Source organism: Hemitrygon akajei, chromosome 19 (genome assembly GCF_048418815.1).
Source record: "Hemitrygon akajei chromosome 19, sHemAka1.3, whole genome shotgun sequence".
Taxonomy (NCBI): Eukaryota; Metazoa; Chordata; class Chondrichthyes; order Myliobatiformes; family Dasyatidae; genus Hemitrygon; species Hemitrygon akajei.
This window is the reverse complement of record NC_133142.1, coordinates 27,635,813-27,652,934: the sequence shown is the minus strand read 5'-3', so window position 1 is coordinate 27,652,934 and position 17,122 is coordinate 27,635,813. Positions and strand designations below refer to the sequence as shown.

Sequence of the window (17,122 nt, the reverse complement as noted above, 5' to 3'; positions counted from 1 at the left end):
AATGTTAACCATGAAACTACAGATCACTGTTTAAGAAAATTGTTACTTAAGGCATTTGGTGATTGTAATATGCCATCATTATCTTTACTGCTAAAGACCTACCAAGGTGATTGGCACTGAGCTGCCATCTGACTTAACATAGGAGTAAACCAGGGATGGATAATAAAATGCCAACATTCTCAGCAATGCCCATGCTCCATGAATGAATGCATAAAACAACCCATTTCCTTGCATTACATTTTTCTCTATCTCCTCATTTAAATGTTCATCCGTGACAGTCAGAACCTAATTAAATTTACATCTCCTGTAATTGAATTTCTCTGAATTCTTTAAAGTTAAGTAAATTTTAATATGTCCAAATAATAAACGTTTGGAAATTCTCTCTGCCGAGTCAGCTAAAGTATGAAAGTTAAATTTGCAAACTTGCCACTGACTAATACCCCAAGTATGTAATTGAGTCCATTACAGGTTATCTCGCTTAGTAGAGCTTACGGTCTACACATCAAGATTTATTCATTTTAGTGCTTACTGGCAAATGAACTCCAAACTTATCATGCCTTAAGAGAAATTAAATACAAACTGAGATACTAATATAATCCTGCTGATAACATTAATCTTTTTGAATGACCTCTTCCTTTTATCTCAATATAATACGATTACAACTTGTTACAGGTATCTTATGCTTCATGTTAAAAACTAGTCAAACGTCTATCATTAAAATTCCTATTAAATTTCAGATAGAATACACCAATTTGACTTATTTTTTTCCTGCTGTCCAGGTGTAAAGATAATGGTAAATTTCTGTAGTGTTGTTGCTTGTTTCATGATGGAAGCTCCATGTTGTAAGCTGTTTCTCAATAGCAAGTAATAAAATATTACTCTTTAGCACTTCTGTAAAAAAAAAGGAAGATGCCATTCTTCAATGTGTACACTGGCCCTCATCATCAAAAGTGATCTCAGTTAAATAAAACTGCACCACTTTAATATGGATTAGAACAAGAAACTTCTTGGGGTAAATGACATCAACAAGTTGATCTAACGTTATCAGAAACAATTATGATATTATAATGAAGCCCGTACATAATTGCATATTTCATATATCGTTTGTTATGCCACAGAAGAAGCTCTTGATATCTGAAGTATGTGATGAAATCATGGCAGAACTGTTAATTATAAATAGGAGTTGTCAATGCAGTGAAACAGCATCTGTGCTAGCCTATCACTGACGTGACCTTCATTCTTGTAACCCATCTGCTCAGTGCATTTGTGGACCTTTAAGATACACATAATGCATGCTCAAGGTACATTTTGTTTTATTGAGAACTTCCTTGGAGCTGTTCCCAAATCATTGCGAAAGCTTGGCAATTACCATACTTGAACCTTATGTAGAACTGCTGGAAATGGAATTGGTTTATTATTGTCACATGCACTGAAACGCAGTGAAAATCTTTAGTTTGCTTGCCAGCCAGGCAGATCATTCCATGTGTAAGTACATCAAGATAGTAAAAAAGAAGAATGGAATGAAGAATATATTGTTACAGTTACAGAGAAAGCGCAGTACAAGTAGACAAATAAAGTGCAAGGGCTATGACAAGATAGACTGGGAGATCAGGAGTTCATTGCTGCACTTCTTGAGATGTACCAGTTGTAAAGAAAGACCGTCCCTAGGAAGACTTCTTGATTAAATTGGAATTCTTGAATCAAACCATAAATTTTGGATGACATTGGAGAAAGATCTAGTGCTTTTGAAAAGTTTTTCTATAACATGTCGGCTTAATGTAAAACATTGTGAAGATACTGGGCAAATTCCACCTGAAATACTATTTGCTGACTTATTGTTTAATTGGAATTAAATTTTTAAAAATACTAGAAAACATTTTGCTGATGACAAAGGGTTATCACAAGTTTAGATGTGCAAGAAATGCACATCAAGATTGAATAGTTCATAATTTTGGCAATCACTGTATAGAAGTGAGTTTCTACCCAGTAGTTATTCTGTGGTTAAAAAGACTGTAGCCTGGATATTTTATATGGACATGATGATTCACAGAGCATAAGGAAGTCAATACAATCTGGAATGGGTGCTATTTCTTCTTTGACATCTATTCCAGGTAGATAAATTTCTTCATGTTATTTTTTACCAATTTATCAAGAGTTCATATTACACAAACTCTTTATGTGAAGTATAATAACTGTCTTTCTACTCATTCCCAAAGTTAGCTATTTTAAATATAGTATATTTAAATGTCTTTCTTCTAACTTCATGTCATAGCATCAATAGTACTTTGGGATTTCTACTTCATTTAAAATAAAATCAACTTCCTAATTTACATAAACTTTGATTTCCAAATTGTCAACATTTAGCCATTCCAGCAAGCAAAAATAATAAATACCTTTTGCCTTTTGACAGTCTTCAGTGTTCATTATGTATGAGTTCTTTAAGCTCCTATTATTCAAACTAAAAGCTACAATTTCATTGAGATATTACTAAAACCTGATAACCTTGAAAATTGCATTTGTTGAATCCTAAAACACAGCAAATCAACTTTTTAAATAAAAGGCAACGTCCTATCTATTTCTACCAATTAAGAAAATGTTTTCACGCCTGTTCTAAATATGCTTCCTCAGTCATTGTAGGAGAAGCAGATAATCTAATCATCTGTAAAATTCATCATATGTGCCTATACATTTACTGGTGTTTTCCTGCTCATACACTATAGACTCTTGAAGATATGTAGAAACACTTAGGAAACAGCTTTGTGTCTTTTTTTTAAGTTTTCTGTAGACCTTTAGCTAAACTGAACCCCTGCATAAATTTAGCTCAGTACCGCCTAATTAACTACCAGTGATCGTTATACTCACCATGATATAGTTGTCAAACCATACACTGATTTGTCTTTTCTGAGTAAACAACATTTTATTGGAAATGAAAAATGTCAATCGGTTGGAAAAGAGCATTACTTTTACTGCAAAACTCAATATGATAATATTGCTTGAAAATTTCTTTATTTGGATTTAGCACAAGGTATTAAAAGGGGAATGTTTTTGAAAAATGAAGATTGTTACGTGATTAGGAATCCTTTTTGCTTTGTGTAATAAGCAAAAACTTTGTCACTGTTTGTAGGAACGCAAGTTTCTGAAGTTTGTGTCAAAGGAAATGGAGAACATGTTTATTGAGGAGCTTAAGTCATCTGTAAATCTACTAATGGCAAATCTGGAGAGTATGCCTGTGTCCAAAGGAGGGTCAGAGTTTAAACTTCAGAAGCTGAAACGCAGTCATAACACTTCCATCATTGACATGGGAGAGGAAAATGAAAATCAGCTTTCCAAGTCTGATGTTGTACTGTCATTTACACTTGAGGTAAGAAAGAAACAAATATTAGCTTTGCATTGTTTAGTGAAACAAAACAGAATAATGTGATTTGACAAACAGGTCAACTTTACTTGATTTGAGATTCATCAGCCTATTAATGTGTATGGAAGACTAACTCTTCGACGAAGTAATATATTGTAAGCCAACAATCAACTAATTGTACATTTAATTTGGAACTTGGAACTGCTACATCTACTGTAGTTCCCTGCCTGTCTCTCTCCCGTTAAGATGCTTCTTAAAGCCTACACTCATATTTAAACCTTTGTACACCTCTTCTATTAACTGCTTGGTTGACACAGTGATCTATTTTCATCTTATCATTGCACCTTTTTTTGTGATATTCATTATGTCGAAGGTATATATTTTTTTCAAAATAGGAAACTGAACACACCTCAATTAAGAAAAGGTCTCCAAAGTTTAGATTTTATTTTATTTTCTAACTGTCGTGTCAAAAGACTGCCAGTATTTTGAGATTTAGAATCCAAGTTTTTGAAATGAGTGCTTATTTTGTTAAAGAACATTGTGCTGAAATTTTAACTATATTTGTAAGTTTAGAATGCATTGGAAAAAGGGAAAATTTCATTTGCCTAATGTACGGATCTAAGCTAAACACTTTTATAGACTTTTCTCAAGATGCAAACTATGGAAGTATTCCCGAAAAAATTTGTCTTTTGAGTGTAAGTCGGTGTTTATGTAGTGCATGGTTAACCACAGCAAGTAAGTGATCATTGCAAGTTAAAGAAAAGGTAAAAATTGAGACCCAAATGGAACTGTGTGTTCTCATGTTGTTTGAATTGAATTGTCTTTATTACTTACATCCTTCATATGCATGAGGAGTAAAAATCTTTACGTTATGTCTCCGTCTAAATGTGCTATGTTCAATTTATAGTAATTTGTAATAAATAGTATGTACAACAGGACAGTCAATATAACATAGAAATACAGTTGTGTCAGCATGAATTAAGCAGTCTGGGGGCCAGCTGGAAGAAGCTGTCCCGAAGCCTGTTGGTCTTTATCCTGCGATACCGTTTCCCGGATGGTACCAGCTGGAATAGTTTGGGTTGGGGTGACTCGAGTCCTCAATGATCCTTCGGGCCCTTTTTACACACCTGTCTTTGTAAATGTCCTGAAAAGTGGGAAGTTCACACCTACAGATGTGCTGGGCTGTCCGCACCACTCTCTGCAGAGTCCTGCGATTGAGGGAAGTACAATTCCTATACCAGGTGGTGATACAGTCAATCAGGATGTCCTCACTAAATTCTTCACTAAATGGTCTGAGGTGAAAGAGACGCTATTGTGCCTTTCTCACAGCACAGCTGGTATGTACTGACCATGTGAGATCCTCAGTGATGTTTATGCCAAGGAACTTAAAGCTGTTCACCCTCTCAACCCCAGATCCATTGATGTCAATAGGGGTTAGCCTGTCTCCATTCCCCCTCTAGTCCACAACCAGCTCCTTTGTTTTTGCGACATTGAGGGATTGTTTTTTTGATAGCACTGTGTCAGGGTGATGATTTCTTCTCTGAAGGCTGCCTTATTATTATTTGAGATTAGGCTAATCAGTGTAGTGTTGTCAGCAAATTTAATTAGTGGATTGGAGTTGTGAGTGGCAACCATCGTGGGTATACAGAGAGTAAAGGAAGTAAGGGATCTCCCACCTAATGTAAAGAGAAAATTCCTTTCTATATTAGATTTCCATTAAAATCAGTAGTGCATGTTCTCATGAGTTCTTTGGCCAAGATTAAGTGAAGTCCCGAAAGGATACAATGCTGAATAATGTCATGAATAAGTGTAATGTTGGTTCAATAGTGAATGTCCTTATATAGCTGTTAATATGCTGTTAATATATCGTGCTTGATCCTGGAGTGCATCATTTTCAGTACAAAGGTACAAAGCATATCTTTGCTGCTGACGTCTTTCCTTTACAATGTTCAGAGACTTCGCCAAGTTAAAAAGTCAAATGCCTAGAAGGATTAAAATTAACTTCTACTTTTTAAATATGTAACAATATTTTTTGCTTAAATTCCAGGTGGACTTTCAAACCTTTATATTGAGTTATTTAATGGCTTATTTTCCAGGTGGTGATCATGGAAGTTCAAGGTCTAAAGTCTTTAGCACCGAATCGCATTGTTTATTGTACAATGGAAGTGGAGGGAGGAGAGAAACTGCAAACTGATCAAGCAGAAGCTTCAAAGCCAACGTAAGTAATTTGTAATGTTGCCTTGTGTGTGCTGTGAAGTGTTCTCCTTTCTTCTCTGAATAGCAACTTTGAGCAATTTCTACATGAGGACAGTGGCCTGGAATTTGTCAATGTAATGATCCCATTATTTAGTGTCCCGTATAAGTACAGTTTTATGTGAAATACAGACACAGCATTCTCACTATGGAAACCATAACAATGTTAAGCCTTAATAGAGCTATTTGCTGTCCCCTAAGGCATGATTTCTGCTAAGCGATCACCCTAGCCTCATAACACTATCACTCTCATAGAATAATATTTTAACAAATGTAGTTTCAAAGCAGTATTAATTTAAAATACGAGAAATTCTACAGATGCTAGAAATCCAAAGCAACACCCGTAAAATGTTGGAGGAACTCAGCAGGTCAGGCAGCATCTATGGAAATGAAACCGTCCATGTTTTGGTCCAAAGCCCTTCTTCAGGACTGAAAAGGAAGGGGGAAGATCTCAGAATAAAATGGTGGGGGTAGGGGAAGGTGGACAAGCTGGAAGGTGATAGGCGAGGCCAGGTGGGTGGGAAAGGTAAAGAGCTGGAGAGGAGAGTAGACTATAGGTTTACAGGAAGGAGAAGGGGACCAAGGTGGGAGATGATAGGCAGATGACAAGAGGTAATAGGCTGGAGTGGGGAATAGAAGAAGAGAGAAAGGGGAGGGAATTTTTGTTAACTGGAAGGAGAAATCAATATTCATGCCATCAGGCTGGAGGCTACCAAGATGAAATATAAGATGTTGCTCCACCTCCGGAGGGTGGACTCATCATGGCACAAGAGGAGGCCATGAAGTGACATGTCGGAATGGTAATGGGAATCGGAATTAAAATGTCTGGCTACTGGGAAATTCCTTTTTTGGCGGATGGAGTGGAAATTCATCAAACTGACTAGCTGTTCAGCCTGATGACAGATCCTACTTTTAAATGATGCAATAAACCTTCTACTTAAGGTGTCAGACTGTACGTCCTGTCAGTAAGATAGGAAATCCACATGACAGAATGCTCTGAATTTCTTGTGAACAAGTTTTTCAAGGTTTAGCCAAGAGTGCCGTCACTGACTGGAAAACCTGGGTCATTATCTCAAGATCAGGAAATATGTGGGTCTTCTTTGAAAGATTAATCTTGGACACATTAGGCAAAACCTGTCTTGTATGCAATTAGTGTTCTGAAATTTAATCAGGCATTTGATTGTTTTTTGTCAGCCTCTATGAGTCTTAATGTGTTTGAAGATCTTTTATTATTTCTTTACATTTGAACATCTTTATGAAATAATTTTTGAGTAATCATGCAAAACTATTTCAAGTTTTATAAAATTTGTAGCATTGACCATTCTGAAAGAGTAAATGAAATATTACTAAAAATAGAAAAAAAGGCAATGATGTGGTGGGACAAGGCTGCAAAGCTCAGATTCAAGAACATAGTCAGAATGCTGAGAAAGGTACATCTTTATATCATGTGATGAACTCACTTGTACTATTTGTCAGCATGGGCCATCTTTCTTTACAAAGAAAGCATCTTTGTAAATATCATCATCATCATCATCAGGTTCCATGCCCAGTTTGAGCTTTGACTGCCATGGCCCACACACTCCTGTTTCGGGTCAAGTGGATCAATTCATTGGTATTCATTTCCAGTTCTCTGGCTGCTGTCTCCATCATCATTTGTCTTTGCCTTCCTCTTGCTTTCTTCCCTTCAATCTTTCGCATAATTACCATGCATTCTAACTCCTCTTTCCTAAACACATGTCCAATGAAGTTACGTTGCCTTTTCATGATCTCAGACTCATTTCTCTTTTTGTGCTTGCTCTCTTCATGACATCCTCGTTAGATATTCGTTTCGTCCATGATATTCTTTGCATCCTCCTCAAAAACCACATCTCTGCTGCTTCAATTCGTTTCCTCATGTTACTAGATATTGTCCAACATTCTGAGCCATATAACATAACTGGATAAAAGTAACATTTCGGTACTCTGAAGCAGGTTGTCCTGCCTAGCTTAGTGTTGGTCAGTATGTTCCTCGTAAAGGTGTCTTTTGCCATCCCTATTCTTCTTTTGATGTCCATTTCGCACCTGCCATCTGATGTCACCCAGCTTCCTAAGTAGCAAAAATTCTATACTTGTTTTATGTCTTCCCGGTTTATTATCAGCCTTTTTTTTAACGATATTACCATACATTCTGTCTTTTTGCAATTGATAGATAGACCCATTTTTGCACTTTCTTCAACAACTATATCAATTAAGTTTTGCAGTTCTTGATCTCCATACTTGCAATTAACACAGTGTCATCCGCATATCTGAAATTATTGATGTTTTCACCGCCAACTTTGATTCCCAAGATGTCTCTTATTTTTTGTAATATTGTTTTGTTGTACACATTAAACAAATCGGGGGAGAAAACACACCCTTGTCTAACGCCTCTCTTGATTTTCGTAAACTCCATCTATTCTTACAGCCGCAGTTTGTTCCCAGTACAGATTTCTGATTAGGTGGAGGTCTTTGGAATCTAGATCTAGAGTTTCCTGTAATATTTCAAATAACTTTGTGCTTCACTTTATCAAATGCTCTTGTGTAGTCAATAAAAGAAACACATCTTTTTGCACTTGAATAGCTCATTCTGATAGTATCCTTAACATCAATATCACATTTCTTGTACCTTTGTCTTTCACAAAACCACATTGTTCTTTACCTATTTCAGCTTGTATCTTCCACCTTGTCATCAAAATTCTTAGAAGTATCTTGGTTTGATGACTCATTAAACTTATGGTCCTTTGTAATTCACATTCCGTTGCTCCAGGTTTCTTAGGAAGAGTGATAAATAGTCTCATAAATGTCATTGATTAAATCAGTAAGTTTTTCAATTCCATAATCTTCAAGGGCGATAATTTGTTCTATTACTAATTCATCAGGACTTGCTACCTTTCCTTTCTTCATCTTATTCATTGCATTATGACCTTCAGATTTTAAAAACTTGGACCTTCTATGTTCTTCTTAATTTCTGGTTTTTCACCTCAATTGTCTTCAAACAATTCCTGAATATACTCAGTCCACCTGTTAATAATGTAATTTTTTCCCCATGATAATGGTACTGTCCTTTGCTTTCAAACATCCACCTGAAGAACAGAGGAGCTTTTTACCAGTGGTATTCTTAATTTGTTGATGTAACCTTATTGGATCAGTAATAGGGATTCTTTCTAGTTGCTCACATTCCTGGTTTAACCATTCTTCTTTGGCTTTTTGACATAAGCTTTTAACTTTTTTTATCTAAGGACTTATATTCTATAGGATTTGCTTTCTTCCGTCTCATTTTTTCCATTAGATTTTTGATTTCATCTGTCATCCATTTATTCTTGGTGCTTTTTTCTCTTTTAAGAGTCACTGACTTTGCTGATTCTACCAAGGCATCCTTTAGAGAGTGAAACTTCATTTCTACATGATTGATACCATCTTCAACAGATTCTATTTCTAGACTTTGAAATCTACTTATTACTTCAATTGTAAATTTTTGTCTTAAGTTTTCTTCTTTAATTAATTGTGAGCAGGCAAGGGATTGTTCAGATAGTTGCTTCTTTAGTTTTTTAAGTTTTACTTTTGCGTGACATATTACTGGGTTATGGTCACTATTACAGTCTGCACCTGGATATGTTTTGCATTTTGTCACTGAGTTTCTAAATCTTTGGTTTATAGTAATAAAATCAATTTGATTTCTGGTGTTATCACCTGGACTTTTCCAGGTCCACGAGCATCTTGGATGGTTTTTAATGTAGGTATTCATAATGACCTGGTTATTCATCTTGCACCATTCTATCCATTTCTCACCTCTTTCATTTCTTTCCCCTAGTCCAAATTTTCCTATGGTATTTCCAGCAGCACCTTGTCCTAATTTAGCATTTAGCTCTCCCATGACATTAACAATATCTTGAGATTTGCATCCGTTCTTTGCTTGTTCAAGCTTTTCATAGAATTTATCTATATCCTCATTTGTTCCACCTGTTGTGGTGCATGTACCTGTATAATTGCTAAATCAAATGGTTGTCCTGTGAATCTAACAAGGAGCACTCTTTCTGATATTGCCCAATGTCCTAAAACACTTCTTGCCATGTTTTCATCTATAAGAATTCCTACTCCATTAGTATGGGATGTTCCACAAGAATAAATTAGTGTTTTGTTTCTATTCCAATATGTTCCAGCACCTGTCCAATGAACTTCGCTAATTCCCATGATGTTAATCTTTAGTCTTTCCATTTCATTGATCACACTGTCCAATCTTCCTGCTTGATATAGGGTTCTTACATTCCAAGTGGCAATAATTTTCTTTTGTGTTACTTGAATTTTATAAGCAGTAGCTTGACGACGGTTGGGGATCCCCTGCTGCCCAGAATCAACCCTACCGAGCAAAACGTCTTCAGAATTGTCTTGAAGATCCTCTTGATGCTGTTATTGTGCGATACATTTTGTGAGTTTGACCATGGTTTTCTTAACAAATACATTCTAGGAAACCTAGTATGTAGCAGCGGTGGTTTGCTATTGCCTTTCGTTGGATGAACTGAAGAAATCGCCATTCCTCGTCCAAAATGTTCATCCGCCTGTACTATAGCCGTTGTCATTTGAGGTCCTAGCTCATCCGCCTTCTCCGTTATAAGTTCAGTTACTGAACTTGGTGGATCTGCCACTGGCCTTCGCTCGTATCCTGAGCAGGAACCCTTGCAGGTGCTACCATTCCGGGTCAGAGTGGCCCTGGAAGCAATGAATGACTAAGGGGTAACTCCACTTTCCCCAAAGCTCTGAAAGTCCCCAATCAGAGCTTCATCACCAGTTGCAGTTTAGAGTCATACCCAGGACTTATTTGTAAATAATAGCTTTCAAAATTAATTTTAATACACGTTATATTTAAAGTGGGATGTATTTCAGTTTTAGAATCAATTGGTTTATAAAAATTCAGCTGCTGTTTGCTTCAAAATATGGTTTCTGAATAATGTTGGTAGTATGACAGCTATTAGCTTAACATAAATAGCACATCATCACCGTCTGTTCTCTCTCCGAAACACAAAATACAGTGTAGAATGTTCTGGTTTCCAGCAGGCAAGTGATTTTAATGGAGTGGATTCAGTCCCACTTCTCTCTTTGTTTCCAAGTGCCTAATTTTATGATGCTTTTTGTTGATTTGGGCCCTCTGCAACAGGACATTGACCACAAGCTTTTAAGCTCCTAGCTTTCAGATATAGATTAAGATCTTAGTTTGACTTTTCCAAAGTGTGCAGAATTGTTCTTTTCAAACCCCAATCTCTGAGTAAACTCTGAATAGTTATTTACAGTTTCTCTGAAATGCAATGTGAAATAATCATACTCTTTGAGTTTTACAGCATTTCATGCACTTCAAGTGCTGGGGAACTTAAGGGATATTTTCATTGACCGAAGTGTTAACCCGTTTGAATATTTACTTAAGCAGCATCTTAGATATTCAATATTAATAAAGCAATTGATTCAAATAGAACTGTTTTTGAAAGATATAAAAATTAACTTTGGACAAGATAAGTGCAGAGCATTAAACATAAAGAAAGGTGCAATGGAATTAACAGAGTATAAAACAGTGCAGTGGGATGCAATATAACTGATGGATGATTATGAAACATAAGTATTTGGGATATCAACAAGCATAGAAAATTGATCATAGTGCGATAAAGGGAAATCTTTCAACAGAATTTACTTCAAGGCTTAAGAAAATCTGCCAAACAGACCTCAGTAGTAAAAATATAACAAAGGCAATGAACACTTTTACTGTACCCCTATTAACATACTCTTTTGGCATAATATCTTATCTGAAACTGATCTGGGAAATTCACAAAGAAAAATAACTGAAATGACAAATTTTAGAAAACACTATGTACACTTAAACACACCTAGATTAACACCATCTATGACAGAAGGAGAATGAGGAATAACAGACATTAAAAAATTACACAATAGTCAGATAAAACTTCTAAGGATATAGTTTCATCAACAAAAGCAGGATTCAGCACTCTGAGAGTATATGTAAATCCGATAAGAAGTGCACACCACCAAACTTAAATGAAAGCCCAACCCAGAAAAATGAAGAAGTTATAACTGCAGAAGATAAAGTTAACCAATGGAAAAGCATGACCCTCCATGGAAGACATCCCCACAATCTGAGCCGGCTGGATTTCGACAAGAAAGCATCGAACTCCTGGTGCAGAGTTGGAGACTTCTTTCCAGAAACAGGAGGATTCCTTGTGAGGCTCCAAGTGGTTAACAAAAAATATCAAAAATACATAATTAAAGACCAACAAATTCAAGACAATAAATGCAGAAAATGTCAAGAGTAACCAGAAACAATCAAACACATTACAGAATCATGTTAATCATTACAGAAGCAGTTAAATTGGATTACTTACAAGGGCACTATCAAGTTGCAAGCATCATTCACCAAAACTTAGCTTTAAAATACAAACTCATAAAAGACACCATACTGGACTATAAATACAAGCCTGATCCGGTTTTAGAGTCAAAGTCCCACAAATTATATTAGGACCGATCCATTATTACAGATTGGATAATTCATAATAATCATCCGGATATAATATTACAGGAAAAACAACCAAGGACAATTTACATAATAGATATAGCCATTCCAAACACATATATAACACAGAGATAACAATTAGTGAAAACACCAAAAATATGCTGAATTCAAAGTGAAATTGAAAGACTATGGTATATGAACAGGGTATACATTGTCCCAATAGTAATATCTATAACTGGTATCATCTCAAAGTCGTGACACAATAGCATTAAACAATTAGGCCTACATAGCAATATTTACGTAAATCTCCAGAAAGCCACAATACTAGACACCACTAGAACAGTTATATATATATATATAGAATCACAAACTTTTTATAGGTTTGTTCCTATTGTTTTGCATGTTTGGACCGTTGAGACAATGAGAGCACTGAAATGTGAAGGCAATATATCATTTCTGGAAAAAGATAATTTCAGTTGTTAATGGAATACAAGAATGATTATTATGGTTTGCTCCTTTTCAGGGACATTTTGAACACAGCATATGCTGTCTTGGTTTAAAAACATTACCTGATGGCTACACACACATTTGTGGCAAGTCTCACTGTCATCTCACTGCAAATAGGTAACATCCACTGTATGTTGACCACGTGAGATAATCAAGTATGTGTGTACGTTGTGTATATTAGGAAGATACCCTCTACCACCCAGGCAATGCAACTTGCATGGATCATTTGCTGCTGTCAGGTTTATTTCATCTCCATGTTTGTGCAAAGGTTAGAGCTAAAGTCTACAGGGAGTGATGTGCCATATGTTGAAAGATTTTGTACCAAATTACTACACAAACCAGTTGCTCCCAAAGTTGGATGCATTAGTTGACATCCTCCTGAAAGTTCATCATGACGTGTGGAACGAGCAGATGGAATGTAGTGCAGCCCATATTAGTGAAAGAGGACTGGGGAAGAGAGCAGCAGGGGTACAGATCATTCATTATCTTCCATGAATCACATGAGGAACAGTGGACAAGATATCTGTTCTTCATTCAGAATGCCCCTCTGTAATCCTGGTAGCATTGCACCTCTCCTTTAAGGGATGCAGGCTGACCTTAAAAGAATAATGTGCTGGACACAGATGAGTTCAAGTTACAACCGTAGATTTGGAAATGTAATACTAAGCAAACATCAGTCTTTAGTTTCTGCTAAACACAGTACCGAGCAATTACAGGTTGAACAGCTGAACATTGCATTTAGGTGACGTTGCTATGATAAATTTACACGTACATGTTTTATTATATTAATTAGGACTAGATAGTTCACCCTCTTAGAGGGCTGTCAACTGGCTCAATTAAAAATAATGAAAACTCTTGTTATAATTATCTGGTGCATATGACACAGGAAAATGAGGTGCTGCTTGTGGAATATTTAGATTTTTTAATCAAGTAATTACAAAGTAACACTTGGTGAGACAGTGTAAATAAGCAATGACATTTTGTAATTGTATTAAAATAAATTTATATTTAATCAGCAGTTTCTCTTAGTGAAAGAACTGCGATGATATAGAAAGGGAATTCAGCTTCTTAGTCTCTGTTATCGCTCTTTCACCATCACTTGGTCAGCTGTTCAGGCATTTGCATTGATGGGCAGGTGGAGATGTTGGATTACTGAGCACAAAGGAAATGGAGATGTTAAGGTTAGAAGTAGATGTGCCTCTTCCCAGCAGAGGTCCAAGAGAAGGATACCCATGGTTTCAAATCCCATGGGATCAAACGTTCTTGAAAAGAAGTACGAAATGCATCACATCTACATGAAGCCCTTGAAGTCAGTTTTCAGGAGTGTGTAACTAATGACAATAGTGCCTCTTGAATTTGCAACCCTTATTTATCAAAACATCATCAAAACATTTCCTTATTGTGAGCATCAATGCCAGCATTGTTGGAATCTGCAGAATGCCCAATTTCAGAAATGATCTGATGTCAGCCAGTGCAGCACTCATTGGTACGTGGAAAACTGCCTTCTGGACTCCTCCACTGGGATGCAGACTGTTGCTTGGGCTTCACATTCATGATTACCATGAGCCCAGCCAATCCAGTAAGTGGTTGAATACATACAGATCCAGAGCACAGATACAGAATGCAGTGAATTGGCAATGCCCACGGTTGATGTGACTGCTCATGACCCAATTTGCAGTCCAGGAGCCAGGTATTTTGTCTGCCTTTCAAAGAAGCAATCCAACATGGCACATGATCTATTGCAATAGGTACAAATCCTAGTGATACAGACAGGAAAGGCTGCCTCCCAGGTTATGTTTGGACAACAGGAAAAATAATTCTAAGGAAAGGTGAGTTTATGTTTGGTTTATTCAGTGTTAAAATTCAGTTCAAGAGAACTAGAATATAAAAGCAGGGGTTTAATGCTGAGGCTTTATAAGACCACATTTGGAGTATTATGAGTGGTTTTGGGACCCAGATCTAAGAAAGGATGTGCTGTATTGGAGAGGGTCCAGAGGAGGTTTACAAGAATGATTCCAGGAATGAAAAGGATGAGACATATGAGAACCATTTTATGGCTCTATGCATGTACACACTAGAGTTTAGAAGATGGGGGGCTGGGAGGCTTTGACAGAGTGGATGTGGAAAGGATGTTTTCAATAGTGGGAGGGTGTTCTATTCCATGTGCAGTTGTTTAGAACAGAGATGAGGTGGAGTTTCTTTAGTGAGAGAGTGATGAATCTGTTTAATTCATTGCCATAGATGACTGTAGAGACCATGGTATTGGGTATATTTAAAGCTGAGGTTGATAGATACTTAATTAGGAAGGGTGTGAATGGTTATGTGGAGAAGGCAGGAAAATGGGATTGGGAGGGAAAATATGATTAAATGCAGAGCAAACTCTATGAGGTGAATGACCTGTGTTTGCTCCTGTGTCTTATAATTTCAGTTATTGTTGTAGTTTCAGGAGATTATATTAAAGACCAACCACTTCCTATGTTTTTTTCATTTCTGTGAAATTAATGGAGTAAAGTATTTGATCTGTAATGGATACTTTCAAAGGTTCAGTGACATCAGTTATTACCATATGATGTCTGAGCGTCTTAGTCTTATGGCAGTTAACTCCTACAATTCAATATCTATTCCCATAGCAGCATAATGCTAGGATATTGTGAAAAGAATTTCTTTCCCACCCAAGCCAGATATAGGTCTTTTGCATGTGAGTTTCTTCAATCTCTTTATAGCTGGAACTGATTGATTAGATGAGATGAAGTACCGGACAAATCACTGGCAGCTTTATTCCATGGGATATTGAAATGTACAGAATATTAGGCAAGAACAGAATTGCTTATTTCAAAATAATGTGTTCTACTAGTGTACTATCACTTAATGACTTTTTTCTAATCCCTTTGTACATTGGATCAGTAGAACTGTAAGCTAAGAGTCAAAACTCATCAGTAATTAATAATTGTCCTCTATTCATTGAGATCAGATTACGGACAAATGCATCACAGTTTATTAGCTTCTTTTAAAGTTATATTACAGTCTATTTGTAGCTTCCTATTTCTTAACTGATCCTATGACACTTTCAGAGGGACATTAATATTTACATTATTTCTGAATATCGTCAGCTTTTTTTAATAAATGTCTGTTAGGTATTACCATGTAAGTGTGGATTAGGTCTGCTTTTACAGTCATTGAGTTGTCACAACATTCAAGTGCAAAGTGGGTGGATTAAGTTGAATTAACAGTGTGAGCTTTCAACTGCACACTGAATTACCCATAAGAAATTTTCCAGAGGTTAATGTGATCATATTTTTGTTACTCAGCTAGCAAATTGTGTATATGTGGAAAACAAATTTATGTACATGTTGTTAACAGCATGCTGCTAATCAGTGCATCACATCTCTAAACAAAAGGGTAAATACAGTTTCAGTATTCAGAAAATATTAGCAAACGGTGTTACGCTGCCAATATGCTAGAAGGCAGGGTGAATGACTTCCAGTGCCATAGAATGACCTTATTATTAATGATCTTACTTTTATATTTGTACAATGCACCCAAAAAAAAGTTGAAGACCTGATCTCAGATACAGCCCAAACTTGTCCCTCTTGTTTTCTGTCTTGCATTATGACAGATGTCATTCAAAATGAAAAATGAAATCACCACAATGTATATTTAACATACACACAGTGGTCACTTTATTAGGTCCCTCCTACACCTAATAAAGTGGCCACTGAGTGAATGTTTGTGATCTTCTGCTGCTATAGCCCATCCACTTCAAGGTTTAATGTGTTGTGCATTCAGAGTCCTCTTCTGCACACCACGGTTTTAAAACGTGCTTACTTGAGTCTTCATGTCAGCTTGAACTAGCCTGGCCATTCCCTTCTGACCTCTCTCATTAACAAGGCGTTTTCACTCACGGAACTGCCATTCACTGGATTTTTTTTGTTTGTTTTTCACACCATTTTCTGTGAACTCTAGAGACGGTTGTGTTTGAAAATCTCAAGAGATCAGCAGTTTCTGAGGACTCCATCTGGCACCAACAATCATTTCACAGACAAAGTCACTTAGATACCATTTCTTCCCCATTCTGATGTTTGGTTTGAGCAGCAATTGAACCTCTTGACCATGTCTACATGCTTTAATGCAAATAAGATGCTGCCACATGATTGGCTGATTAGATATTTGAATGAATGAGCAGGTGCACAGGTCTACCTAATAAAGTGGCGACTGATTATATACTCAATATCAAAATGTGTTTCACAAAGGTATTAGAAGTAGAATTTGCTATCCCAAAGAATTTGTCTTATTTTCTCTATGTAAAAAAGACAATTATTTTGTGATATTCAGATTTATTTAAGACACTTTAACAGAATTTAAAAATACTGTGAACAGCTTCAGCAGACATATTTATGACATATCTTCACTACCTTAAGTTGGATATTTGCTCTTGTTACATCACTTCATCGATGCCAGTTGCAGAAAAGGAATGCCAT

General features: G+C 36.3%; 1 protein-coding gene across 6 annotated transcripts in view; it reads left to right on the top strand.

Annotated features, from left to right (window-relative positions):
• Nucleotides 1–17,122, top strand: part of cadpsa (Ca2+-dependent activator protein for secretion a) — a 453,076-nt gene that overhangs the window by 149,295 nt on the left and 286,659 nt on the right. For all 6 annotated transcript variants that reach the window (XM_073072303.1, XM_073072304.1, XM_073072299.1 and 3 more), the window contains exons 5-6: nucleotides 3,125–3,361; nucleotides 5,452–5,573. In XM_073072303.1, coding sequence (XP_072928404.1) covers nucleotides 3,125–3,361; nucleotides 5,452–5,573 — 359 coding nt within the window. The remainder of the gene's footprint in view (nucleotides 1–3,124; nucleotides 3,362–5,451; nucleotides 5,574–17,122) is intronic.